The 26,394-nt window shown below is 41.7% G+C and overlaps 1 protein-coding gene across 5 annotated transcripts in view; it reads right to left on the bottom strand.

Annotated features, from left to right (window-relative positions):
- The window catches only part of col7a1l (collagen type VII alpha 1-like), a 131,587-nt gene that overhangs the window by 52,847 nt on the left and 52,346 nt on the right, over positions 1–26,394 (bottom strand). For 4 of the 5 annotated variants that reach the window (XM_062064898.1, XM_062064899.1, XM_062064896.1 and 1 more), the window contains exons 13-44: positions 24,704–24,850; positions 24,515–24,634; positions 24,289–24,447; positions 24,094–24,207; positions 23,868–24,017; positions 21,728–21,862; positions 21,486–21,632; positions 21,277–21,396; positions 20,747–20,893; positions 20,439–20,669; positions 20,233–20,372; positions 18,127–18,250; positions 17,920–18,063; positions 17,641–17,834; positions 17,495–17,575; positions 15,480–15,497; positions 15,377–15,403; positions 15,227–15,292; positions 14,975–15,055; positions 14,860–14,886; positions 14,731–14,775; positions 14,576–14,650; positions 14,420–14,506; positions 12,749–12,775; positions 6,256–6,300; positions 6,091–6,153; positions 5,955–6,014; positions 5,765–5,800; positions 5,655–5,699; positions 5,472–5,507; positions 5,169–5,213; positions 4,674–4,745 (exon numbers count right to left, since the gene is read on the bottom strand). In XM_062064898.1, coding sequence (XP_061920882.1) covers positions 4,674–4,745; positions 5,169–5,213; positions 5,472–5,507; positions 5,655–5,699; positions 5,765–5,800; positions 5,955–6,014; positions 6,091–6,153; positions 6,256–6,300; positions 12,749–12,775; positions 14,420–14,506; positions 14,576–14,650; positions 14,731–14,775; positions 14,860–14,886; positions 14,975–15,055; positions 15,227–15,292; positions 15,377–15,403; positions 15,480–15,497; positions 17,495–17,575; positions 17,641–17,834; positions 17,920–18,063; positions 18,127–18,250; positions 20,233–20,372; positions 20,439–20,669; positions 20,747–20,893; positions 21,277–21,396; positions 21,486–21,632; positions 21,728–21,862; positions 23,868–24,017; positions 24,094–24,207; positions 24,289–24,447; positions 24,515–24,634; positions 24,704–24,850 — 3,008 coding nt within the window. The remainder of the gene's footprint in view (positions 1–4,673; positions 4,746–5,168; positions 5,214–5,471; positions 5,508–5,654; positions 5,700–5,764; positions 5,801–5,954; positions 6,015–6,090; positions 6,154–6,255; positions 6,301–12,748; positions 12,776–14,419; positions 14,507–14,575; positions 14,651–14,730; positions 14,776–14,859; positions 14,887–14,974; positions 15,056–15,226; positions 15,293–15,376; positions 15,404–15,479; positions 15,498–17,494; positions 17,576–17,640; positions 17,835–17,919; positions 18,064–18,126; positions 18,251–20,232; positions 20,373–20,438; positions 20,670–20,746; positions 20,894–21,276; positions 21,397–21,485; positions 21,633–21,727; positions 21,863–23,867; positions 24,018–24,093; positions 24,208–24,288; positions 24,448–24,514; positions 24,635–24,703; positions 24,851–26,394) is intronic. The other variant, XM_062064897.1, reaches the window with a different exon arrangement.

The following is a 26,394-nucleotide window of genomic DNA, read 5'->3' on the forward strand; positions in this document are numbered from 1 at the left end:
TTTGCATGTTAATAAGCAACTAATTAATGGTGAATATGTGTTCCCCATACTAAAGTGTTACCATGTTTTTTTACTGGTGCACAAAATGAACGGTGCATGAACATCACCTTGTTCAAACAACAAAACCAACACAGTGCATAAACTCACAACAAATTACACACCTGCAAATCAGTCAGCTGTTGCCGTATCCGTAATACGGGAGAAGTTTGTATTTACACGATGAGTCGGGTGTGTCTTGACCTCCGCCGAACCCCTGAGCCTGACTCACCGAACCCCTAGGGTTCGATCGAACCCAGGTTAAGAACCACTGTTCTATATGTTATAGTTATTTGAATGACTCTTACCATAATATGTTACGTTAACATACCAGGCCACGTTCTCAGTTGGTTATTTATGCGTCATATAACGTACACTTATTCAGCCTGTTGTTCACTATTCTTTATTTATTTTAAATTGCCTTTCAAATGTCTATTCTTGGTGTTGGGTTTTATCAAATAAATTTCCCCCAAAAAATGTGACTTATACTCCAGTGCGACTTATATATGTTTTTTTCCTTCTTTATTATGCATTTTTGGCCGGTGCGACTTATATTCCGGAGCGACTTATACTACGAAAAATACGGTAAATAAGTTAAGAGAGGAGACACCCAAAACTATGGCATTTTTTAATAGCGTTTGTTTTTTCATATAGTAGACATATGTACACTATATTGCCAAAAGTATTTGGCCACCCATCCAAATTATGAGAATCAGGTGTCCTAATCATTTGGCCCGGTATAAAGTGTATAAAATCAAGCACTTAGGCATGGAGACTGTTTCTACAAACATTTGTGAAAGAATGGGCTGCTCTCAGGAGCTCAGTCATTTCAACCTGTGCAACAAATCCAGTCGTGAAATTTCCTCGCTCTTAAATATTCTGGGTTTGGAGGTTGCCAGGAGAACGGTACATTTCGGACTGCATTGGACCGAATGTGAAATTTGGTGGAGGAGGAATTATGGAGTGGGGTTGTTTTTCAGGAGTTGGACTTGGCCCCTTAGTTCCAGTGAAAGGAACTTTGAATGCTCCAGGATACCACAACATTTTGGACAATTCCATGCTCCCAACCTTGTGGGAACAGTTTGTAGTGGGCCCCTTCCTCTTCCAACATGACTGTGCAGGAGTGCACAAAGCAAGGTCCATAAAGACATGGATGACAGAGTCTGGTGTGGATGAACTTGACTGGCCTGCACAGAGTCCTAACCTGAACCCGATAGAACACCTTTGGGATGAATTAGAACAGAGACTGAGAGCCAGGCCTTCTCGATCAACATCAGTGTGTGACCTCACCAATGCGCTTTTGGAAGAATGGTCAAAAATTGCTATAAACACACTCCGCAACCTTGTGGACAGCCTTCCCAGAAGAGTTGAAGCTGTAATAACTGCAAAAGGTGGACCGACATCATATTGAACCCTATGGGTTAGGAATGGGATGGCACTTCAAGTTCATATGTGAGTCAAGGCAGGTGGCCAAATACTTTTGGCAATATAGTGTATTATCAAAATATCTCCTATATGAAAACAATTCTTGCAACGTGTATTTTCTTGAACCTGGATCTTTCCAGTGCACAATCGCATCTTGAGCGTGCTAAAAGTAGGGTGCGCTCCAGTTTTGCAGAAATGATGGCATAGATTATAGTTGTGTGCTGCTTGCGTCATGAAATCATAGAACACCACAAGTTTTAAAATAACGTGAATGTGGAGGGAAATCAGTGTCTACCTGGTAACAGCCGGTGTTCTGACGAATCAAGCTGCTTTGTCAAAAAGAGCTACCCAACGCTACTGAGCATGCGCATGCATGGGCATCAATGCTAAAGTTTTGCTTGAAACAAATCAAAAATACCACTCGCGCTACAAGTAATTATTTTAAATTATATTTCTTTCACTGTGTTTTCTGACCAGTAAGCTTGTAGACACTTAGGATATACTAAAGGTTTTGTGTACTAAAGCATGCGCAAACCTTATAGCGCATGTAAAGCTGATCTACTTAACGTGTGTTAACATTTTGGATGGTTAGAAATAAGAAAATATTAGATAATATTCAGCAACATAATTTTATAATCATATAGCTGTTAGAGGTCTTAAAGGGCATCTGCACTTTTTTTGAAATTTGCCTATCCTTCACAATCATTATGAAAGACATGACGACGGATGTATTCTTTATAAAATACATTCTAACTCGTGAGTAAACATAAATAAAATTCTGCTCACAGCGGAGTCAATGGAAGGTCCTCTATTCTGCCCACAAAACCCCATAAATAACCATCCAAAAAGCGCCAACAATACTCTATTTACATTTTGTGACTTGAATATTAACCAAGCATTAGTGATATTATTATAAGCTTGAACACAGATGAACTATTTATAGCGGCGCCGTGATCACAAACTTGAGTGCCAATGTTGACATGATCGACTGATCAGCTGCTTCCTTGCTTGTCAAACTTTATTCTAGATCAGGGGTCGCCAACCCCTCGATAGCTAACTAGATCTTTGGGACCCTACCGGTCAATCCCGAAAATATTAGGAAAACATTTTTATTAATATGACATCAGAGACAACCCACCCGGAGAATGACCAACAGACCTGCCCTCAGGCAAGCATTTTAACCACTGAACAACATCTCTCTTTTAGCCTCTCAACACCGTCCCCTGTCACCTGAGCACGGCTGCACACACCCGCTCGTCTCGCAGACACGCATTGCATGTCATGCTCAAAAATCATCAAGATGCAACAATGCATTAAGGCTGATTGTTGTAATGCAATGGACATTTTCTAGCATCCAACATCCAACAACTCTTACCTCAACCATGACTATCATTGCTCGTCTGCGACAGGAAGCAAACAAGCCAAATACTGGAGTCTGTGAACATTGCTCCAAAGTACGTATTTTGTGTTGATTCCTTGTGCATACAAAACCAAACATTGGCATGTGCAAAGGCGGTAATATATGATCAAACAGGGCAGCAGCTAAAGATGGACTTCCCTGTTCATCCCCTATTTATCACACAGGAAAAACCTGCAAGGTAAACAGCTGATTTTACTACTTCCCGTGCTGACGTAGGCTGACTCACGTCCCATATGTGACCATAGGATGAACAAATACACTAAGGTACTACGACTATAATAGCAATACAAAGTTTGCTTCTACAGCAGGGGTGCCCAAAGTGTGACCCGTTTGCAATTGGCCATAAAAATAAAACACTTTGGTTTTTGGCTGAGACTAGGGATCTTGGGCTCGAAAATATTTTTTAACCACTGTTCTGGATCATAAATCATGCCTCTCACCTAGATACCAAAAGGACAAGGACCTATTCCGACAAGTTGGTACACTACGACAGCTAATTTAGGTCCGGAAATGGCGAGAACGACACAAAAAGACGCTTGGTTCCACCCCTTTTTCATAGTGAAGATTTTGAGTCATTCTTAATCTAAATGGGAATATATGAACATCCTAGTAGTCAGCATCCTAATGCCAGCATACCTTGCACAGTAAGTGATGTTTTCTTATGTTTGTTGGCTCTCATAAAGACTGCAGTGAGCAGTAATCAGTGATGTAGTTAAAAAAAAAGCAAACGTGATGCATTTTTTAAATGAATGCGGTGCATATGCTTAAAATGAGCAAAATACGTAAATATTAAATATCATGAATGTGCCCAGTACTACATTACATATATACTTACATTGTGTATATAAAACCTTAATGGAGGTGTTTAAATGTTTTTTTTAATAGCTTTATATGCAGAATATAGCGGCTCCATTGTAAGTGAACTTTTGATTGCATTTATTTAATATTTAGAACGCATTAAAAAAAATACATCTGTCATCATGTCTTTCATAATGATTGTGAACAATATGCAAAATCCCAATAAAAGTGCAGTTCCCATTTAAGTGGCTGATTAAAACAAATTAAATTGATGTATATTGGTGTCCTTTAGTGTTTTTTTAATTACATTAGTTTTTTCACATACAATATATATTATTACAATATTTCTTATATGAGAAAAAACGTCTTTAAGTATGCATTTTTTGCATCTTGAGCGGAGTAAGTGCAGCCTCTCTCCAATGAGGGCACCTTTAGCGGTAACATTTTTTAAAAAGTGGTTTCAATGTAGATGCACTGCACGACTGCTTCTAAAATGCCCATCAAAAGTGGTACATGTTTCTTGCTTACATAACAGAACACCTGATAAAATGTGCAGTAAATAAGTGTCTTTGTGGTGATGCCTCCCCGTGTAGTACATGCAAAGTCCTCATTTAAATAGGGCGGTCTGCACCACTTGCACAGTGTTAGTAAATCGCACACAATACACCCACTGTTCACTGTGTGGTATTTGGATCTTAGTAAATGAGGCCCGCACAGCATTAAAAAGTTCACATTGTATATTAACGAACAGTAAGCAAAGCATGTAGACAATTACAGCGTGAGGAAGCGCAAATAATGTTAGCTTACATTTCCGTTTTTATCACTGTTGTTTAAACAGGAATAGCAACTGGTAGCAGTTTTTGGCAAAGCAGCTCGATTGGACAGAACACCTGTAGTACATGCATAATACTTTTTAATATTCAATTATTTGGGATCTTAGATCAGGCTCTTAGTGCTGATATGGGGGAGAAATATGTCAAAATGCTAGTCTTACACCCTTGGCGGGGTCTCCAGGGGCTCCTCTGGGACCTTCATCTCCCTTTAACCCAAGTGGTCCTGTTGGCCCCTGTGGAAAATAAAGGACATATAGCTTTTGCATCCACAAGAACCCGGGGAAATAGCAGCAAAGGCAGTTAATTTTACTGTTATCTGTTCATGTAGACTTTTTGAATAGGGTATAAAAAAACAAGATAAGTGCCACAATGGCGACCTTTGTGATGAACAAGAGGGCGGGGTGGGGCTGAGTGTGTCTGCGTCAAATTAAAATCAGTCATGCAGGACAAAATGTGCCATTTATGAAAGATGCCCATTGAAGCTTCGACGATTAGGCTCACAATCAAGTGTAATCACCTGCATCTCTGTGACACGCTCTAATTTAAGAGACGGGAACAGTGTGCCTACGTGTCAGAGGAACAGCCATAACAATAACCAGATATTCCTGTCCAATTCTTAGTGCGTCTGCCAAATATAAATACAAGATCACACTCACTGTGGGTCCTTGCGGTCCAATGGGTCCTCTCGTTCCTTGTCCCCCCTAAAAATAGGACATTTGCTCATTTGAGACCCAAAAGGCTCCACACTTTCACTTAGCATCCACTGCCTTAAGGATGTTAACACTGTATTGTCCCTTAATCAAATTATTTAGGACCTCTGTATATTTCTAATGGACTGTGAAGATGAGTGTGTGTGAGTGTCTGCGTGCGTGTGTGCGTGTGTGTGTGCGTGTGTGTGTGTGTGTGTGTGTGTGTGTGTGTGCGTGTGTGTGTGTGTGTGTGTGTGGAATGGAGCTCACCTCGTCACCTTGCTCCCCTTTGAAACCCTTTTTTCCCTGCAGACAACATGAATAGTCGGCATGGCTAATTTCCAAAAACCATTAGGCCGCAGTTACTCGGTTTAATCTCGTTAGCAGTTTAGCGAGTGAAAGTCAGGGTAAAATATGCGAGACTAAAAGGAATCAGGAACAGTAATGACATACCCGAGGTCCAATGGCTCCTTGGACGCCTTGTTCTCCAAGTTCACCCTGGTGAGATAGATAGAGGCTGCAAAACACTGTCACTGAAATAAAATCAAAACAATGTTGAGCACCTTTGCGCCAACTGGTCCTGCGACACCCACATTTCCCTGTAAAACAAAGTTTTAAAGGATGAAAGGAACATTTACGTTAATATAGTCTAATAACACAGTAGTATATGATCTCAATCTACCACGCAAATATGTCCCCATCAGTCTGTATGTGTGTCATAAGATGTTCCGAATTACACAAATAATGGCGTACCTTCTCTCCTGGTTCTCCGCGAGGACCCACAGCACCATAAATGCCCACGCCATCTACACCCTGCAAAAGTTGACATTCTTTAGAGAGCGGTCGCATCCTGACATATTAAATGTAGATATCTCCTGGGAGTCACCACCTTCTCGCCTTTCTGACCCGGTGCGCCATCAATGCCCACAGGACCGGGCAAGCCTGCGAAACCCTTAAGTGTCGCGGTCGTTATGTGGGAAACACAAAAAAAAAGACAAGAAAATATTCACATTTTCCATATGTTAGTGGTCTTTCTTGTCGTCTGTGGACTTACATCTTCTCCTGTTTCGCCCTTTTCACCCGGCGTACCGCGTAAACCCTGTGAAATGGATAGAACACATACACAAATAGTATAAATGATCGTATATAGTTTTCATGCACACCACTTTAAAGGCCTACAGAAATGAATTTTTTTTATTTAAACGGGGATAGCCGATCCATTCTATGTGTCATACTTGATCATTTCGCGATATTGCCATATTTTTGCTGAAAGGATTTAGTAGAGAACATCGACGATAAAGTTTGCAACGTTTGGTCGCTGATAAAAAAAAGCCTTGCCTGTACCGGAAGTAGCGTGACGTCGCAGGTTGAAAGGCTCCTCACATTTCCCCATTGTTTACACCAGCAGCGAGAGCGATTCGGACCGAGGAAGCGACGATTACCCCATTAATTTGAGCGAGGATGAAAGATTTGTGGATGAGGAACGTGAGAGTGAAGGACTAGAGTGCAGTGCAGGACGTATCTTTTTTCGCTCTGACCGTAACTTAGGTAAAAGGGCTCATTGGATTCCTTACTTTCTCCTTTTTCTATTGTGGATCACGGATTTGTATTTTAAACCACCTCGGATACTATATCCTCTTGAAAATGAGAGTCGAGAACGCGAAATGGACATTCACAGTGACTTTTATCTCCACGACAATACATCGGTGAAGCACTTTAGCTACGGAGCTAACGTGATAGCATCGTGCTTAAATGCAGATAGAAACAAAATAAATAAGCCCCTGACACCGAACCAAACACTGGACCTGTAACTACACGGTTAATGCTGTGCCGCCTGTCGAAGCCTAGCAATGCTATTGCTAATGACGCCATTGAAGCTAACTTAGCTACGGGACCTTGTCAGAGCTATGATAAAAACATTAGCGTTCCACCTACGCCAGCCCTCATCTGCTCATCAACACCTGTGCTCACCTGCGTTCCAGCGATCGACGGCGCGACAAAGGACTTCACCCGATCATCGATGTGGTCGGCGGCTAGCGTCGGATAGCGCGTCTGCTATCCAAGTCAAAGTCCTCCTGGTTGTGTTGCTGCAGCCAGCCGCTAATACACCGATCCCACCTACAGCTTTCTTCTTTGCAGTCTCCATTGTTCATTAAACAAATTGCAAAAGATTCACCAACACAGATACTGTGGAATTTTGCGATGAAAACAGAGCTGTTTGTATTGGAATACAATGTGTCCGAATACTTCCGTTTCAACCATCGACGTCACGCGCAAACGTCATCATACATAGACGTTTTCAACCGAAATTTTGCGGGAAATTTAAATTTGCACTTTATAAGTTAACCCGGCCGTATTGGCATGTGTTGCAATGTTAAGATTTCATCATTGATATATAAACTATCAGACTGCGTGGTCGGTAGTAGTGGGTTTCAGTAGGCCTTTAAGAATTAGTTTTCCAATAAATTTTCGCCAAAAATCTGCCAGTTTTTGTGATTTGTGTGTAAAAAAAATCGTCTGTTTCCGCAAAATGGAGTACTTAACCAGGGGTGTCAAACTCATTTTAGCTCAGGGGCCGCATGGAGGAAAATCTGTGAACATGCGGGCCGGACTATTAAAATCACAGCATTAAAACTAAAAAATAAAGACAACTTCAGATTGTTTTTTTTGTCTAACTTTGGCCAAAAATAGAACAAACACATTATGAAAATATTACAATAAAAATATAGAAAAAAATACTGGCAGCGGTAAAGTTTAGATCCATGAAGGACAGAAGAAAGTGAAGGAATGTTTTTTGCATAAAACATTTTTTTTCTTTTATATTATTTTTTTTAGTGGATTAAGTAACGTTTATGACAACCTTTTTCCAAAACACAATATAGAATGTGAGATATAACAGGATAATGCATACATTTATCATTTGTTTTCAAAACGGTCACAAACAAGTGGGACTTGATGGAGTCCCTGGGACCCCATTCTGAAAATTCCTACCACCAACACTGATGGAGTATTGGTGCATGCAAAACAGCAGCAGGCAGCTGCGGCTTGCGGGCCGGTTCTAATACTAATCAAATATCATCCCAGGGGCCATAGATAATTCAATCACGGGCCGGATCTGGCCCGTGGGCCTTGACTTTGACACCCCTGACTTAAACAAAGAATCCCTCCAATGGTTACTCAGTTTGTTTGTTGTTGTTTTTTATGATGTATGATCGCAAAATAGGCCACCAGAGCATGTTGCAAAATGCCAAAACTTTGATAAAGAAGGTGACAGACACTATTGAACTGAAGAAAGAAATTAAAGTACAAAGGTTGCATCTGTGTGGCTCCAACCCCTCCTCTCCTTCCCCTACGTTTATTCATGTCTTTGCGAACAAGAGTTTTCAATAAGGATTTTACAGCTTTTTTGTGTGATTTTTGCGGCTTAAAATACCTGAATTTGCGACAGGTTTTTCAGAAAGTTACAGCAAAAGTTGCAATGTTTTCAGGCTTTTTTTAATTCAATGTCAGGGAATCTTCTGATTTATGAATTTGTTAACAATATTTTAAATGTTCCACGGACCTTAACCTAAAAAATCACAGAATTGCAACAAATCCATCCATCCATCCATCTTCTTCTGCTTATCCGAGGTCGGGTCGCGGGGGCAGCAGCCTAAGCAGGGAAGCCTAGACTTCCCTCTCCCCAGCCACTTCGTCCAGCTCTTTCCGGGGGATCCCGAGGCGTTCCCAGGCCAGCCGGGAGACATAGTCTTCCCAACGTGTCCTGGGTCTTCCCCGTGGCCTCCTACCGGTCGGACGTGCCGTAAACACCTCCCTAGGGAGGCGTTCGGGTGGCATCCTGACCCGATGCCCGAACGACCTCATCTGGCTCCTCTCGATGTGGAGGAGCAGCGGCTTTACTTTGAGTTCCCCCCGGATGGCAGAGCTTCTCACCCTCTCTCTAAGGGAGAGCCCCGCCACCCGGCGGAGGAAACTCATTTCGGCCGCTTGTACCCGTGATCTTGTCTTTTCGGTCATACCCCAAATCTCATGACCATAGGTGAGGATGGGAACGTAGATCGACCGGTAAATTGAGAGCTTTGCCTTCCGGCTCAGCTCCTTCTTCACCACAACGGATCGAATTGCAACAAATATTGGAATACAAATACAGTATTGATGCTTTACTTGTTTTTTTATTACCACCCAGACTTCAAAGTGGACACTAGATGAAAAGCACATACTCAGAGGTCATTGTTAAATTAATGTAACGTTGTAATTCATTGTAAGTAATAATTTAAATAACTAATTCATAATTAAGGTTGATTGTTTGTTACACGGTGCCCCAGTTATCTTGTATTTCTCCCACGTAGCTTTTCTCTGTGTAGAATCCGTGTTGGCTACGACTCCTTTTCTGGGCACTCAATGAGTAATCGGTGGTAGTTGCAGTTTTTCCAATACTGCTCAACGCTCCTTTTGTTCCGTCCCTATTCAAGTGGCTTCCTCCACTTTTATGGTTTTACCTTGCATTTTTCTCCACTTCGTGCGAGTGCGCTTTTTGTTATTAGAACCTTTTTATAGTTTTTTTATGCAGTCTCTCTCTCTCTGCTTTGGGGTCCTAGCCGATCATAACATCAGCATTGCAAATGAAAATATGTCCTTAATTGGCTTATATATGAAATAAATATATAAAAACATGTAAACTAAGACGTATATGTTTATACACTATATTACCCAGAAGGCTCAGCATTGTAGACAGGAAGAGGAAGTAGGTCTGAGCTACCCGGGTGGACGACAATATCGATTGGGAAAATGGAGCTAATTGGCCAAAATGTGCAAGAAAGTTGTGGACTCTGTGCGTTCTTGATGTTTCCCTCACATGTATTTTGCCTTTTGGGTCGGGTCCTTTAAAACTGCGCAACAAGGAGTGGCCTTTTTGTGGCATCTGCGCTGCTTTGTGGCGCTTTTTTGTGAACCTTTGGATCTGCCTTGTGGAGAGCAGCTGTGGGCTCTCTGCGAAGATGCGGAGGAAGTCACACGTCGAGATGGACGAGCCTCACGGAGCTCTGGCTGAACAAGCATGTTTCAGACATTTCGGTCTTACGGGACGGATTCTCGATCATCCGCGCGGACTTTGGACATTGGCCCAGAGCTAGTGGGCAGCCTTGGATGGAGAATGTTCTCCTGGTTGTGTTGTTGGATCTGTTCCTGTCTCTGGCTGTGCTGCTCCCCCAGCAGACGATGGCGTGGAATACCGCAAAGGCCAGCTGGGTGTATGTGGGTGTTGAAATTGTGTTTTTGTTTTGTTTGGCTGTGCAATCACATGTGCGCAACATTTATTTTTTATTGCTTTTTTTTGTTGTGTTTTACTTTTGTAGCCGTATATAGAAATAGCGCTTCTGAAGTGGCAGGTTGCATCAGCTCTGTGCTGCTTTAAAGGCCTACTGAAATCCACTACTACCGACCACGCAGTCTGATAGTTTATATATCAATGATGAAATCTTAACATTATAACACATGCTAATACGGCCGGGTTAACTTATAAAGTGACATTTTAAATTTGCCGCTAAACTTCCGGTTCGAAACGCCTCTGAGGATGACGTATGCGCGTGACGTAGACCGGCGAACACGGGTATGCCTTCCACATTGAAGCCAATACGAAAAAGCTCTGTTTTCATTTCATAATTCCACAGTATTCTGGACATCTGTGTTCGTGAATCTGTTTCAATCATGTTCATTGCATTATGGAGAAGGAAGCTGAGCAAGCAAAGAAGAAAGTTGTCGGTGCGAAATGGACGTATTTTTCGAACGTAGTCAGCCACAACAGTACACAGCCGGCGCTTCTTTGTTTACATTCCCGAAAGATGCCGTCAAGATGGAAGAACTCGGATAACAGAGACTCTAACCAGGAGGACTTTTGACTTCGATACACAGACGCCTGTAGAGAACTGGGACAACACAGACTCTTACCAGGATTACTTTGATTTGGATGACAAAGACGCAGACGTGCTACTGTGAGTATGCAGCTTTGGCTTCTAAACATTTGATCGCTTGACCGTATGTGCGCAACTTTTTTTTGCGTATGTACGTAACTTTTTTAAAATATATAAGCTTTATGAACCTTGGGTTAGGTGAACGGTCTTTTGGGCTGAGTGATTGTGTGTGTTGATCAGGTGTTTGAATTGTATTGGTGTGTTCTATGGAGCTAGGAGCTAGCATAGGAGCTAGGAGCTAGCATAACACGTACCGTACCGTACGTGCGCGTCACGTACGTAACTTTTTAAAAATATATAAGCTTTATGAACCTTGGGTTAGGTGAACGGTCTTTTGGGCTGAGTGATTGTGTGTGTTGATCAGGTGTTTGAATTTTATTGGCGTGTTCTATGGAGCTAGGAGCTAGCATAGGAGCTAGGAGCTAGCATAACACGTACCGTACCGTATGTGCGCGTCACGTACGTAACTTTTTAAAAATATATAAGCTTTATGAACCTTGGGTTAGGTGAACGGTCTTTTGGGCTGAGTGATTGTGTGTGTTGATCAGGTGTTTGAATTGTATTGGCGTGTTCTATGGAGCTAGGAGCTAGCAGAGGAGCTAGGAGCTAGCATAACCAACACGCAGGTGTTTTTATGCAGGATTAATTTGTGGCATATTAAATATAAGCCTGGTTGTGTTGTGGCTAATAGAGTATATATATGTCTTGTGTTTATTTACTGTTGTAGTCATTCCCAGCTGAATATCAGGTCACCCCCGGCTCTCACAGCATCTTCCCTATCTGAATAGCTTCAACTCCCCACTAGTCCTTCACTTGCACTTTACTCATCCACAAATCTTTCATCCTCGCTCAAATTAATGGGGAAATTGTCGCTTTCTCGGTCCGAATCTCTCTCACTTCATGCGGCCATCATTGTAAACAATAGGGAACTTTGCGTATATGTTCAACTGACTACGTCACGCTACTTCCGGTAGGGGCAAGCCTTTTTTTTTATCAGATACCAAAAGTTGCAATCTTTATCGTCGTTGTTCTATACTAAATCCTTTCAGCAAAAATATGGCAATATCGCGAAATGATCAAGTATGACACATAGAATAGATCTGCTATCCCCGTTTAAATAAAAAAAATTCATTTCAGTAGGCCTTTAATGTATTTTATGTCCTTTGTATTCTTTACTGTTTCTCTCTTGTTTTCAAACCAAGATGGTGCGGATGGCCCCCCCCTCACTGTGCTCTCTTGTAGTTGTTGCGTTTGTCTTTGTTTATTGCATTGAACTAAGAGAGCACAGTCAACCAAGCCAAATTCCTTGTGTGTTAAACATACCTGGCCAATTAATCTGATTCTGATTATACATTGCATTTATTGTTTGTATGTATTTTGCATTGCCTATGCATGTAAAATTGGAATATTTATGTATAAAATGTATTTTGTGCTCCTATGTTTGGGTGTGTGGAACAGATTAATTGGATTTACATTATTTATAATGGAAATATGTGTTCGGTTTTCGTTCGATTCAGTCTTCCAAACCTTTTGGAACGGATTAAACCGAGGTATCATTACATGTAAACATAATTATACCTTTTCTCCTGGTTGTCCAGTATCCCCCTGTACAAAACATGATAAGGATGGATATAATTATTAACAAATAAAAACCTGTTATATATATATATATATATATATATATATATATATATATATATATATATATATATATATATATATATATATATATATATATATATATATATATATATATACACTATCGTTCAAAAGTTTGGGGTCACATTGAAATGTCCTTATTTTTGAAGGAAAAGCACTGTACTTTTCAATGAAGATAACTTTAAACTAGTCTTAACTTTAAAGAAATACACTCTATACATTGCTAATGTGGTAAATGACTATTCTAGCTGCAAATGTCTGGTTTTTGGTGCAATATCTACATAGGTGTATAGAGGCCCATTTCCAGCAACTATCACTCCAGTGTTCTAATGGTACAATGTGTTTGCTCATTGGCTCAGAAGGCTAATTGTTGATTAGAAAACCCTTGTGCAATCATGTTCACACATCTGAAAACAGTTTAGCTCATTACAGAAGCTACAAAACTGACCTTCCTTTGAGCAGATTGAGTTTCTGGAGCATCACATTTGTGGGGTCAATTAAACGCTCAAAAAGGCCAGAAAAGAGAACTTTCATCTGAAACTCCACAGTCTATTCTTGTTCTTAGAAATGAAGGCTATTCCACAAAATTGTTTGGGTTACCCCAAACTTTTGAACGGTAGTGTATATATATATATATTAGGGGTGTAACGGTACGTTTATTTGTATTGAACCGTTTCGTTACGGGGGTTTCGGTTCGGTTCGGAGGTGTACCGAACGAGTTTCCACATGGACATATTAAGTAGCGTAGCGCACATTGTGTAAACAATGCACACCGAGGCACAACACACGCATGCTAGCAACGACCGGGCTACGATAGACTGACCATACATCCTCTTTTCACCGGACATGTCCCTTTAGCGGGGCTGTCCGGGCGGAGTTTCTTAAATGCCTCAAATGTCCGGCATTTTGAGTTAGGGTTGCGTGTATTTTCAATGTACGTTCAGGGTTAAGAAGGGGTTAAAAACAAAACAAATTGTGAGCGCAGCAGCATTCGTGAGGGAGGGGCAGAGACAGAGAGAGCGAGAGAGTTATGATAAACGCGCATGCGTCGCCAGGCTCCACTTTTTATCCATAGATTTATCAGATTTATTTTTTATTATTTATAGCATGGGTGTCAAAAGTGTGCCCCGGAGGCCATTTGCGGCCCACAGCTAATGTTTTAAAGGCCCACAGCACATTCTAAAAATACTATTAAAATAAACAAAAACATAAAAAAAGTGAAATAAAAAAGCTTAAAGGTTAAATGTAATTTAGAAAAAGTTGCAATGTTGACTAATAAAACAAAGCTGTTTTTTTTTCTTTAAAACTTTCATTGCTCAAAACATAATATTGAATCAAAATCAATGTTATTACGAATTATTGACCTATCCAAGGTTCTGATTACTTCACATAAAATATTCCACTAAGAAAAATATTTTTGGCGGAAGATTTTGCAAATTTGGTAAATAAATAACCAAAAAATTTGTATTTTGTGGTTTCCTTACTGTACCGAAAATGAACCGAACCGTGACCTCTAACCCGAGGTACGTATCGAACCGAAATTTTTGTGTACCGTTACACCCCTAATAAAAATATTACATATATTCATACCTTGACAGATATTCCTGGTGGTCCTGCTGGGCCAGGCAGTCCTGGGACTCCAATGAAGCCTGGTATACCAGGGGGCCCCTGAGGACCCTGCCACATAATAAAGTATTTGACCAAAATTCCATCCGGGACCAAAACAAATCTTTTAAAAGGACTCACTGAGGATCCTGGTTCCCCTTTTCGCCCCGGGATCAAGTTTACATCCGGGCCTGCTATCACATAACCAGGTTCTCCCTGCGTGGATGTAAGAAAGACACATTCTTATGATTGTTTCACTCTAAAAAGATACCAATATCAACGAAATCTAAACATACTCGCTCTCCTCTCTGGCCCTTTGGACCAGTAAGACCAGGAGCACCCTGTCATTATCAGACAAGAACAATTAATATCAATAAAAGTGGAAGTCTGACATCAATATGTGCGTTATTTTGTTTGTATTTGACCTTATCGCCTGTCACACCAGGGGGTCCCTGATAAAGAAATGCCAAACACAACAACATTAACAGAATCAACTCAAACAATGTCAGTGCGGGTTTGTTCTTTTCCCTATGCAGTCACCCGCTGGCCGCCAGAACCTGGGAGTCCACTTCTTCCAGGCCGTCCAGGCAAGCCGGGAATGCCATCTGTTCCAGAAGGCCCCTATTTAAGTAAAGCAATATGGTGGGGAAAACAGAATAAAACACAGCAATGACACGCTTTACAAGCTTCCAAAATACAAATACTGGAGTGAAATGAATGTGGAGACATTTAGATGACTCATGGTCAGTCAAACTGTCAGTTTTTGAGAGTTTGACAGTGTGTACATCTTACCTTTTCTCCCTGCTCTCCCTTGGAGGAGGTAAACGGATCATATTGTCCCGGACTTTGCCTAAATTTCTTAATGAAAAATAAAACAACAACAAATCCCTCAGGAAACTACAAATGTTCAAAGAGAGGAACTGAAATATTTGATGAACATACCAGACCTCCAAGACCAGAACCGCTTCCCTGAAAATGTGGATGTTATCATGAATGTTCTATTGTACAAACATTTTAAACATTTTTAGGTAGTATTCAAAATCACCTTTTCTCCTTTCTGTCCCTGGAAAAAACAAGAGGAGAGTTCATATGACGTTTTTATGCTTTGTGACTTATGTGTAATACACTAAATCCCCACTATTCGCCAGTGTTACATTCTGAGACCACTCGCAAACGGCGGAAAAAACCAAAACGGAAGTATATGAGATGCCCATTAACTCTATGTTTTATTATTTACTCTATTAGTGCGGTATGCAGGCACCACAGTTCACTACACAAGCTGACTCCTTAGAGGACAAGGCAAAAATAAAGGGTATTGCAATAAGTTAAAGGGGAACTGCACTTAATTTTTGGAATTTTGCCTATAATTCATAATCTTTATGATAGACAAGAAGACACATGTTTTGTTTTTTTAATGCACTCTAATTCGTAAATAAATGTAAAAGTCAACTTACATGGAGCCAATGGGAGGTCCTCTATTCCGCCCATAAAGCCCTCTGAATGTGTGTACTCTGTAATGAGTGTCCGCCCTGAGATCGGTAGGTTGTGAGTTCAAACCCTGGCCGAGTCATACCAAAGACTATAAAAATGGGACCCATAACCTCCCTGCTTGGCACTCAGCATCAAGGGTTGGAATTGGGGGTTAAATCACCAAAAATGATTCCCGGGCGCGGCACCGCTGCTGCCCACTGCTCCCCTCACCTCCCAGGGGTTGATCAAGGGGATGGGTCAAATGCAGAGGACACATTTCACCACACCTAGTGTGTGTGTGACAATCATTGGTACTTTAACTTTAACTTTAACTTTAACTGAATAACCATTCAAAAACTGCCAACAATACATCATTTACATTTTGTGTCTTGAATATTAACCAAGTATGAGCGATATTGTTATTACAAGCGCTAACGTTAAGGATCTATTTTAAACGACACATTGTCACAGAGAGGTAACTTCCTCATATACTTACATGTATACTGTATAAAATGTTGATGCATGTTGGATGTTTTTAAGCGCTTTATATGAAGAAGAGAGCGATTACCATAGGCTCCATTTTAAGCAGACTAGTATTTACTGGTTAGAATGCAATAAAAAGCAGAAAAACATAAGTGTTCTTGTCATACATAAGGATTGTGAATGTTAGGCAAAACTCTAGAAAAAACTTGCTTCAGATACTGAGCTGATTTTTTTTTTATAGCAAATTTAAAAGAGCTGACAATAAAAACACAGTGGTGGCAAAAAGGTAGAGGGCCTAAGCCACTGTTGACACCGGTGTGGTCTGTGCCCTGAAAGTCCCAATCTCAATATTCTTTTCATTTAAATTGAGAAATTGATATACAGCCATTTTTTTACACCATGGTGGTTGTTTTTGAATCAATCTGTTTTGATTTTGACTTTCAGAGAAGGTGTACTTAGACGTTGGTTGCAAAACAAAACAAAAAAATATATTGTCTTTCTAAAAATGTAATCCAGCGACAGCAAATACAAGGAGAAACAAGACATTACCTAAAATTGAACCTTGGGTCACTCCACAGCCAAGAGGGTGTTGTTTGGATGTGAATGGCCCAAGTTTGGCAGAAAAAGACCGCTCAGTCAAGTGCCTTTAAGTCCTGCACTTGTCTTTTGGTGGGACAAAACGATGTTGTGGTCCGCCGTGTCAAATTTAAAAGCACCTGCAGGGCTGGGCCACCAGAGTCTGATATGTTTTAAATTGTTGTTTCTGTGCTATATGGCAGGACTTACAACCAGACTGGAATGCTTTAGCAATCTTCCTTGAGTTAAGACGTGAATTCAGTTCGGCACAGACCACTTTTTACCAAACTTTAGACAACAATTTTGAGTTTTGGAATGGTAATTATGTGCTATACTGGCTTCATTATCACATATTTGTAAATTATTACATTTAGGTAGGTTTTCTTAGCCTATCTTAGATATAAAAAGCACAAATGGATTAGTTTCCACACAAATAAAAAAAACAAAACGTTTTGATCAAGAAATTTGCATAATCGTGAATGCTGAATCGTGAATATGCGGGGATCTGCTGTATTAGCTTGATGACCCAACCTTGACACATTGGGCGGGGCAAGGAGGCCGAGGTTTAGCCAGCTCGTCTGGGTCATCAGTGGGCGAGTCCAGCTGAGTCAGCTAAAAATAAACAACAATCAAGTGTCACTGATTGTATTAAAAACATTTTTTTTTTAAATGTTTACCTTCTCATCCTCATGTAGTTTGAACTCAGAGAGGAGTTCGTCGCTGCAGACACTCCCGAGAAACTCTGTCTCTATGTAAGGGAAGTCATCGAAGGTGGGAGCGTAAAAAATGTTCTTGTAGCGACTGGGGGCCGCGATTCTACTCAACTCCTGCAGGTCGGCATTGGCGACACCCACCGCCAGCACGCTGACACCTACACAATGAAACCCACAGCGGATGATTGTCTTGATAATCTTGACTACATTTGAAGATTGAGGAGGAACTACGTTCTGACTGACCCAGAGATCGGGCAATTCTCGAAGGTGGCACCACATCATCCTGGGCCCTTCCATCTGTTATCAGAACCAGAACATGGGCAACATCCTGCCTCATGCCAAGAGACTCTTGAAAGAGTTCCTGCAGGACGTAGCTGATGCCTTTTCCTGGGTGCATTCAAGTACATTTGTTAGCGTGAAGACTCTTTCCCATGTGCGTATTTTGTTTACCTGTTTTGGTGTTGCCCCCTTTATAGCGTAGCCCTCTGAGCGCCCTCTGCACAGCGTTTTGGTCTTTGTAATCATTGAGTCGGAATTCAATTCTAGGCTCATCGCTGAAATGGACCACAGCTATCTGTGAGGAAAGAGACCAATTTGTGTCTTGACCTAATCAATCCAACACAACAATTATCATCCAATGTTCTCTACAGGGTTTTTGAGTACTATAATGGGACACTAATATGGCGCCAAAACAGTGCCAGTATCCGAGTGCAAAAAAACACTCTGTGCGCGAGAGCAGACTGCAGAATCTTGGGGCTCGTGCGGACTCTGTTTTGCTCGCGCTGTATTTCTCGGTTTCTCTACAGATGTGACCTTCACACCTTTTGGTCGACTAAAACAGTTACCGTCTAACTCTGTCTTTTCTGAAATATATTGAATTTGCCTCTGGCTCTGGGAGAAATATTTTGTACCAATAAAAAAATGTTTAAATAACTAAATGCTATACAAATGGAATGTCAAACATGCGAGATGAGTTTGCTAAGTGTAACATTGAGCTGCATTTTCAAATTAAAGAAACTGCTGTTCTAAATGTGTCCACTGGGTGTCTCAATAGCATTTCTAGTATGCAAGGAAAATGGGTTATACCGGGCGAGCAAGTATAGCAAGCAAGAGGTACACGGTAAAGCGGGGCTGCGACTCCTTCCCTTCAACCCAACATAAAACAAACAGGAGTACAATAAACAATTGGTAATCCCACATAAAATGCTGCATGAGATGCTGCACCTTGATATAGTTCTGTGAAAATTGTCTTCTTTGCAAATTTAAAGAAATTGAACAGTGGAAATGACAATGACAAATGAGGTAGTTGATACATGGAAGCGTTTTTATTTATGCTTTATTTGGTTTTTGTTAAATTCTAGATGGGCTGTGACTTAAAGTTTAATTGCTTTGTAGATACAATGAGATGAAGTCTAAGTTCATTGTGTTCTTCATGGTGTTTCTGAAACTGCACCAATTTTTTCCTCAGTATTTTCAACTAACTTGAAGTGTTTTGTCAAGAGGATTATTTGTGATATTTACATTTCCAGAATGTGCTTGTTCTATTTTGGGCCAAAGTAAAACAAAGAAAACAATCCGAAGTTGTCGTAGTTGCATTTTTATGTTATTATGCCATGATTTACCCCGTCTGGCCCACGTAGGAATAGATTTTCCTCCATGCGGCCCCTAAATTAAAATGAGTTAGACACCCCTGCATTAGTGTAAAATGTTTTAAAATAACTCCCACAAGTATATTCATTTACACATTTGCTTGAGAAAGAGTTGTACAAAAATGTATCAATGTAACCAAATTGCATATTGACGGAAGCAGATTTTTACATATATCCATATTTAAGTGTTACTTCTTTATTTTCATAGTCATATTACAAAACAGCTAGTGTTCTTCCTATTGTGCTCTTTTTGGTCTGCAAGTACTGTGTGTCGGCCTTGAGATAAGCAGGTATGCAGGGAGTAGTCATAACTCAGGGAGTAGCCATAACAACGAGGGTGGGAGCGAGGGACAGATGGAAGAAGACAGCACTTCCGTGGGTTTGGGGGGGAGATCGATCTTAGCTGCGCGAGTGAACGCTTCTGTACTGGATTGGTCTCACGTTTGTTTTCAAAGCTTTGAAAATAAATCACAAAATACCCATTCTGTCTTTTGGTCAAATTGAAGTTAGCTTATGTGTCATCAAAAGAACTTGGGAGCAGCCACCACAACTTAAATTCCCTGGGAGGAAAATCTGCTTGGACGCAACAATATACAAAAAGTCAACGAAACAACATAAATAACTTCGATTGAATACGGATATTCGTGGACAATAAAATCAGTAGTAAGTGGAGCAGGGATAGGGAGGAACAAAGTGTGCCTGAGTGAGCAGTATAGAAAAAATAAGATAGATGCTTTGTTTGCGCTGACAGACCCAAAAAGGCGCTGCGCTCGCATAAACTCTGAAGAAAAGCGAGTAGTTGGAAACTGCAATAAAAGTATTGATCACATCACGTGCGTATCGATCCAATACCAATACCCACCTTGGTATTGATACTATCGATATTTATTTGACACCATACACTAACCTGTGCGCCTTGAGGCCCAATGACAGGGAAGTAGGATGCCACCCGGAATATAAATTCCTTTATCTTGTTGAAGTTGTTTGCACCGATGCTGGACGACTCATCCACCAGGAACACCATGTCTACTTTACTCTTGCTGCAAGCTGACCACCCACAAACATCAGCAGTGATTGCGAATTATAATAGGAAATGTATTAAGTATAAAATACCTGGTTTAGGTTGTGTTGTGGCCTCTGTGCTAGGTGCAGTATATAGGGGGGAGGTGACGACAGTTTCAAAGGTATTGTGATGACTTGGGGTCTTCTTGGTGGTGTTGGGTTTAATTGGTGGCACAACAAAAGGGTGCTCAGTGCCCCGAGTGGCCATCTGAGGTACTGTGGTGTTGGTAGTGACGTGAGGAGCAGCTGTTGCTGGCTGGGATGTTGGAGGATGTAGTCCCACTGCACACAACCAGCATAGGTAATCATTCAAATTCAAATTTTCTGAAACAAGGTGGCTTTCTGGGGGCCTTACATACCAATTCGCTGGTAAACAGTGCTGATTGGCCCCTCCACTTGCCCATACAAAGGCCTAATGGAGAAAATATACGTTCTGGCATATAGGAGATCACTGATTTTAAAGGAGGTGAAACCAGGACCCAGCACCTCTTTTTTAGTTTCAAACACTGAAAAGACACACAAAGTTTACTGCAAATCAATAAATAATGACACACATTCATTGAACGTCTCCTATTGTCACTATACTTTAGGTTTTAGCAATGTACACTTTTAGAGTGAAGCAGAAATGTCAATGTTATTCCCCTCGCCACTTAAGAGTGCCTCTGTTGTGATTCAATACACCCAATGCAATAACATATTGTGCGAGTTATATCCTTCTTAATCGCTGCAGAGCCCTGAGATGAATGAGTCCCGGTAACGCCATGATCGAGAAATGATTATTGAGAATATTTCCTCTAAAACAGTCTGATGACTTAGGCACAAGACGCAAGGAAGAGAACATCATAAAGTCAAAATGACGCAGGTGTTACTTGAGTGTGTCGGCACCGACCTGAAATGTGTCTCCAGCTAAGAAGGTACCCAGAGGCACCTGCCGCACGAGTCCAACTCAGAACTGTGCTACTGTCTGTCGTGTTCATTGTCGTGAAACCATTCACTTTTGGAAGCTCCACTTAAGTTGAATTAAGACAAAAAAAAATAGAAAAAGTAAAATTTGGGATTCTGGTCTCTATGTCTAGGATAAAATAAGAAAAAACTCACAAGTGCGTGCTGTGACCAGAACAGAACTTCCCTCCCGGCTGCCTGCTAGGGAGGACACTTGAATCTTATAAGTCGAACCTTCATGTAGATTCTTAATTGTGAAGCTTGTAACACCAGCGGGTACAAGGCGGGACTTTTCTTCCCCTCCTAGAGCAAGGAAAAGCAAAACGAGGCTCAATGAAAGGATAAATTCTACATGGTCATAGATGATGATAACCTCACAAAGAATATTAATTGCCTACCCATGAAGTGAATCCAGGAGATTTTATATCCTGATGCACCAGCTGTTGTCCTCCAGGATAAGGTAACAGAGTTGACTCCAGTGTCCACAACCTTAACCTCTTTCACTGCTTGAAGAGGTTCTGACTCCACGCCAGCTGTTGAAGATAAAATATCAAACTAGAAAAGCACTCGGAGAGCACAGACCTTCTCCACCCCTACATCCCAATAGCAAAAATGTCCTGAATACAGACAATGATCTGGATCAGCTCCAAAATGTAATTACTTGTTTCTTATCCAAGTTCGGACATTTCTTTAAAATGTTATGAAAATCCGGCCATAACTTTTTGAGTTATCTGTAGCGGTACGAAATAAACTGGGGGAACCCTCTCTTTATCTCTGTGGGGCCACAAGCATACACACACACACAAGTTGAGGTACATATCGTAAGTGTAAGGTGAATATCTTTGAAGTAATACAGTAAGTTTGTAGAAAGGATCCTTTCCTTCTTCTATTTCTGACACTTCCTTGAAGTTCAATACCAGGAGCCACTAGCATACACATGGGAAAGCTCGTATCGGTCATCTAAGATAACGTAATATAAATAATCCGGATCAGGCCCAAAATTGTATCTCTTGTTTTTTATCCAATTTCTGACATTTCACATTCCTGAGAGGTTCTTCCAAATCCGCCCATATCTTTTTAAGTTATGATGCTAACTAATCCTCTGCAACACCGCGTGGACATCGGGGGCGGTACCTCTGGATTGGCAGACCGGGGCGGTGGTTCCTCTCTTTAAGAAGGGGAACCGGAGGGTGTGTTCCAACTATCGTGGGATCACACTTCTCAGCCTTCCTGGTAAGGTCTATTCAGGTGTTCTGGAGAGGAGGCTACGCCAGATAGTTGAACCTCTGATTGAGGAGAAACAGTGTGGTTTTCGACCTGGTCGTGGAACGGTAGACCAGCTCTATACTCTCGGCAGGGTCCTTGAGGGTGCATGGGAGTTTGCCCAACCAGTCTACATGTGCTTTGTGGACTTGGAGAAGGCATTTGATCGGTCTGCTCCTTGTATGATCAGTGTCAGAGCTTGGTCCGCATTGCCGGCAGTAAGTCGAACCCTTTTCCAGTGAGGGTTGGACTCCGGCAAGGCTGCCCTTTGTCACCGATTCTGTTCATAACTTTTATGTACAGAATTTCTAGGCGCAGTCAGGGCGTTGAGGGGGTCCGGTTTGGTTGCTGCAGGATTAGATCTCTGCTTTTTGCAGATGATGTGGTCCTGATGGCTTCATCTGGCCAGGATCTTCAGCTCTCACTGGATCGGTTCGCAGCTGAGTGTGAAGCGACTGGGATGAGAATCAACACCTCCAAGTTTGAGTCCATGGTTCTCGCCCGGGAAAGGGTGGAGTGCCATCTACAAGTTGGGGAGGAGATCTTGCCCCATGTAGAGGAGTTCAAGTACCTCAGAGTCTTGTTCACGAGTGAGGGAAGAGTGGATCGTGAGATCGACAGGCGGATCGGTGCGGCATCTTCAGTAATGCGGACGCTGTATCGATCCGTTGTGGTGAAGAACGAGCTGAGCCGGAAGGCAAAGCTCTCAATTTACTGGTCGATCTACGTTCCCATCCTCACCTATGATCATGAGCTTTGGGTTATGACCGAAAGGACAAGATCACAGGTACAAATGATCCATCCGCCGGGTGGAAGGGCTCTCCCTTAGAGATAGGGTGAGAAGCTCTGTCATCCGGGAGGAGCTCAAAGTAAAGTCGCTGCTCCTCCACATCGAGAGGAGCCAGATGAGTTGGTTCGGGTATCTGGTCAGGATGCCACCCGAACGCCTCCCTAGGGAGGTGTTTAGGGCACGTCCGACCGGTAGGAGGCCACGGGGAAGACCCAGGACACATTGGGAAGACTATGTCTCCCGGCTGGCCTGGGAATGCCTTGGGATTCCCCGGGAGGAGCTGGACGAAGTGGCTGGGGAGAGGGAAGTCTGTGCTTCTCTGCTTAGGCTGCTGCCCCCGCGACCCGACCTCGGATAAGCGGAAGAAAATGGATGGATGGATGCTAACTAAAATAGTAAACTGAAAATATAGCATAACCTCCTGATGGAGGTAGTAATACACTAATAACAGCTTCATTTCAAATCAAAGCCAATCTAATTAGCACCTGTGAGTTGAGTTAAGGAACTTTCTGGTCCTTCCGTGTTGCCGTATAATGCCTGGACTGTGATTGTGTAGATGGACTGGGGGTTCAAGTCCCGGATGTGATAGACAAGAACACTGTAGTCTAAGTAGCGTGACTGGGGACTGCCCTGGTCTATAGAAACACAAATTTCAAAAACATGAATGAAAATCCATAATAAAACACGGCGGGAGATAGACAAATATATCACCAGTGTTCCAAGAGAGTTTGTACTCTGTAGCGCCCACTATGGGACTCCACTGCACATCAACGGAGGTCCCGGTGTACGACGTCACCTCAAAGTTGGACACGTAACCGAGAGGTGCTAAGGAGCATGAAGGTGGAAAACGCTCATTGCTAATATTTCGGTCATACTATTTTGTGAATATTGTGTATGAGTGCTCACATGTTCGGAGGGTAGCGGTGATCCCAGGCCCGACCACAGATCCAAAGAGCACATATAGAGTCAGGGCGTACTCAGTGTCATGGGCGAGATTTCTCATTTGGAACTCTGCGGTGGTGCCATTCAGAGCAAACTGCCTGGGACGGTCCCGCCCGTCAAACTCTATGAGCAGACAGAAAAAGTGGGGAAGAAGCTCTCGACAAAAACTCAAGTTAAGTTTTCAACTGACCTGGGGTGGGACCCCAAGCCAGGCGGTACCCTGTGGCCCCTGGCACACTGTTCCACGTGATGACAGCAGAGTTGGTACTAACCGCTGATACCTTCAACGTTTGCATTGCACTGTTTTCCACTAACGGAAAAGACATTTCAAAAACATATCGACATACTTTCTTCTACCTCTTTCCAGTGTAGTAGTTACATGTCTTGACTTGTGTGGACGTAACCGGCCCCTCTATGTCTCCAAAGATAGGATTCATGGTCATGGTGTACTCAGTGCCCGCGTGGAGGCCCTGGATCATGTAGAAGCTAAAGGTGTCCCTAAGGTTAATATTCTCTATGTGGCCATCTGCAAAATAAAAAAAAGTGAAACATGATGTCTTGTAAAAATAGTGTAACGTATCATGTTTTTATTATTGTTATAATTACACAAAATGTGTATATTACATGCAAATAACTGATGTTTCTTTGTGTTATGTCAATACGGGACCCTATGTCTCAGTGTGTACCCCCCACTGGATTAAATGGGAACTGCACTTTTTTTTTAAAATTGTGCCCATCGTTTACAATCATTACGAGAGACAAGAAGACACATGTCCTTTTTTTTTAAACATGATAAAAAACGCTTGAAAGATGTGGGTACTGGGAGTCACCGTTGTAGCCTTCAAAGCCCTCTCAAACAACCTCAAAACCCTGACACACTGCAAGTGTATACTGTATATAATGTAGTAACAGACACTGAAAAAACAGCAAAGAAACTTCCCGCACCGGACATCCGGTTCTTCAAAAATAAAAGAGATACTTCAAAATAAAATATAACACCCTGTCTAGTTCATAATATATTACATTCACCCCCACTGTTTTGCGCTTTAAGATGAACAAGACTCACAGCTGTAATAACACGATACAGAAAAAAAATCGTACAATATAGTATCTTCAGGTACCACTATGTAATTCCCTCATTACACATTAGCGGAACTTCTTTTCTCAGCGCATTTATTTACGTTTTCATATCAGCGCACTTCCGACTTCCGGCAACTAATGTGTGTTCTATTTCCGGAAACAAACGCTTGTGTGTGTTCTAATAACGGCACACTTGGTAACAGACAACAAAGACAAACAACGATTTACAACCTTATCTTTTTAACTTGAATATACGGAGAATGAACTGCTGAATATAGAAGCTTAGCGAGCGCGAAGAGAGGATGAAACGTTGGAGCAGGCGGAGGCCGAGAGAGTGAGGTCGGCGTGTTTTGCTGCTGCAAATGTGGAACTTGGAGCCAAGCTATGCAAACATAAATGGATTGCTTACCCAAACTAAACCGGAAGAAATGTCCCCAGGCAGCTGGACCAAACAGACAACTGTCCATCGAGTAAGTCCCTATGATATTGATCATGATACATGCAGCACTTTACCATACAACTACAGTACCTACGCTGTATACAAACAAAACATGAAATGTGGTCTAATACTTTACAGATACTGCAATATAATTGTTCATCTTTTTCAGTCAGGACAGATTGGTGTCCTATCGCATTGTGTTGTGCATTACAAACTCAAAAGCCATTCAAATGTTGACGTAGTAGCTAGCTTACCTCTTGCCGTAACTAGCGTACAGCTAACACTGTAGCATGTCGTCGCAAGAAAATGTATTATTACGCTAGAAAAAGATTTCCTCAGTGTTCGCTCTTACAATAACAATGTCACTACAGCTTGGTTATTATTCAGATTACAGAACGTAAATTAAGTATTTTTTGAATGCGTTTTTAGAGTGACTTGGAGTCGGTCGGAAATGATTGCTCCCATTAGCTGCATTGCTAGCCACCTCGAACGAGCCGATTTTTACCAATTGAAATGTAAAACAAACAAAAACATTTTGTATTCTTGTCTCT

The sequence above is a fragment of the Entelurus aequoreus genome, linkage group LG12 (genome assembly GCF_033978785.1).
Source record: "Entelurus aequoreus isolate RoL-2023_Sb linkage group LG12, RoL_Eaeq_v1.1, whole genome shotgun sequence".
Classification (NCBI taxonomy): domain Eukaryota; kingdom Metazoa; phylum Chordata; class Actinopteri; order Syngnathiformes; family Syngnathidae; genus Entelurus; species Entelurus aequoreus.